The following is a 1,766-nucleotide window of genomic DNA, read 5'->3' on the forward strand; positions in this document are numbered from 1 at the left end:
GAGCATCGTCAGGAATTGGAGCTGTCTGAGATTTTGCACGATGTGATTGGCTCTGCTGTGGCCAATAGAAAGATCGGAGAATGCTATGCAGAACTGGGGAACATCGAAGCTGCTCTAAAGGTTTGCAAGTACATGTTAGTTAGAATCGGAGTGATTGCATGGAGTCATTCTCACGTAATGAGTTTCTCTCTCAGCACCAGAGGCTTCATCTGAATCTGGCTCGATCTGTTCATGATGCAGCAGAGGAGCAGAGGGCTCTGGCCACTATTGGACGAACATACCTCTTCCTCTTTGATTCAGACAATTCACGGGACAGCTTGAAGCATGCTGAAGATGCTTTCAAGAAGAGTCTGGCCATTGTAGATGAGCGGCTGGAAGGTTAAAGAATGAATTTATGCATATAAAATTGAATGGTTTACCTGGTCAGAATACTACTACTAGTATGTGATATGTATACTATGATGATCTGCTCTGTATACTGTATATCTCTGTTTCTGCAGGTACCGTATCCTCACGAGAGCTGAGTGAGATGAAAGCCCGTCTCCTGCTGAATCTGGGCTGTGTGAATGATGGGATGAAGGAACCGCAGCGCTGCAGTGATTTCATACGACAGAGCATCTACATCGCTGAGTAAGAAACTTTTTCTTTTTGTCTATAAACAAGTGAAAAATGCAATGTTCGCTACTGGTCACAGCTTTAAAATAAGACTTTTTAATGTTTTTGAAAAGTCTGCATTTATTTGATCAACAATACATTAAAAACAGTAATATTGTAAAATATTTCTTTTTGAATATATTTTAAAATGTAATTTATTTCTGTCATGCAATGCTGAATTTCAGCATCATTACTCCAGTCTTCAGTGTCACATGATCCTTCAGAAATCATTTTAATTTGCTGCTCAAGAAATATTTATGATTATTATCAATGCTAAAATCAATTGTGCTGCTTAATATTATTTGTGGAAATAATCATATTGATAAGATTAAAAATAGTAATAACACTTTTATTCAAAAGTGGCAGTAATGACATTTATAATGTTACAAATGATTTCTGATTCAAATCAGTGCTGTTCTTTTTAACTTTTTATTAACCAAAAAAAATCCTAATTTAATTAAAAATGTATAATGGTTTCCACTAGGGCTGTGCGATTAATCTAAATCGTCATAAAATCACGATTTGAGCTTGCGCGATTTCTAAATTGCTTTATAGCACGATTTTCCGCGCCCCCGACCTCCCGCAGTATGCTATCCGAACCAATCAGAATGCAGCGCGCCTAAATGGAGAACGAGAAACATAACAGACCGGGCGTGCATGCAAAGGGGAGCGGTGCGTCTCCAGCATAGAATCTATTTCTGCTGTGCTGCACGCGCTGAATTAAAGTGACAGCGCATTATTCGCGGTAAAAATTAACATGGATTGACACGGAAATTTTGTAATTACACAGAGTCCGTGCTGCTTCTGCACCGCATACACACTGTATACGCACTGCAGACGGAGTACGTGTGAACTTGGTGCAACAAATCTAGTTCAACATCTGAGGAAACGCCACAAAGAGCTCTATGACCAATGCATGGCAAAAAAAAAAAGCCCTGGACATGGGATTTTTTTTTTTTTTTTTTTGCCATATGGCTATTCTAGAGACATTTTGTTACACATTTACTTAGTGATTATTTTGCCTTATGTCTGTTCTAGAGACATGTAACAGCTTTTTGATAAAGCTCTAATTGGTTTTCTTTTGGAAATATGTTTCAAATTCACACTGAATG

General features: G+C 38.2%; 1 protein-coding gene across 1 annotated transcript in view; it reads left to right on the plus strand.

Moving 5' to 3' along the window:
• LOC107589654 (tonsoku-like protein) overlaps positions 1-1,766 on the plus strand; it is a 22,276-nt gene that overhangs the window by 4,781 nt on the left and 15,729 nt on the right. The window contains exons 2-4 of the mRNA XM_016278157.1: positions 4-120; positions 195-378; positions 501-630. Coding sequence (XP_016133643.1) covers positions 4-120; positions 195-378; positions 501-630 — 431 coding nt within the window. The remainder of the gene's footprint in view (positions 1-3; positions 121-194; positions 379-500; positions 631-1,766) is intronic.

This window comes from Sinocyclocheilus grahami, unplaced genomic scaffold (assembly GCF_001515645.1).
Source record: "Sinocyclocheilus grahami isolate Dianchi unplaced genomic scaffold, SAMN03320097.WGS_v1.1 scaffold118.1, whole genome shotgun sequence".
In the NCBI taxonomy this organism is placed as follows: domain Eukaryota; kingdom Metazoa; phylum Chordata; class Actinopteri; order Cypriniformes; family Cyprinidae; genus Sinocyclocheilus; species Sinocyclocheilus grahami.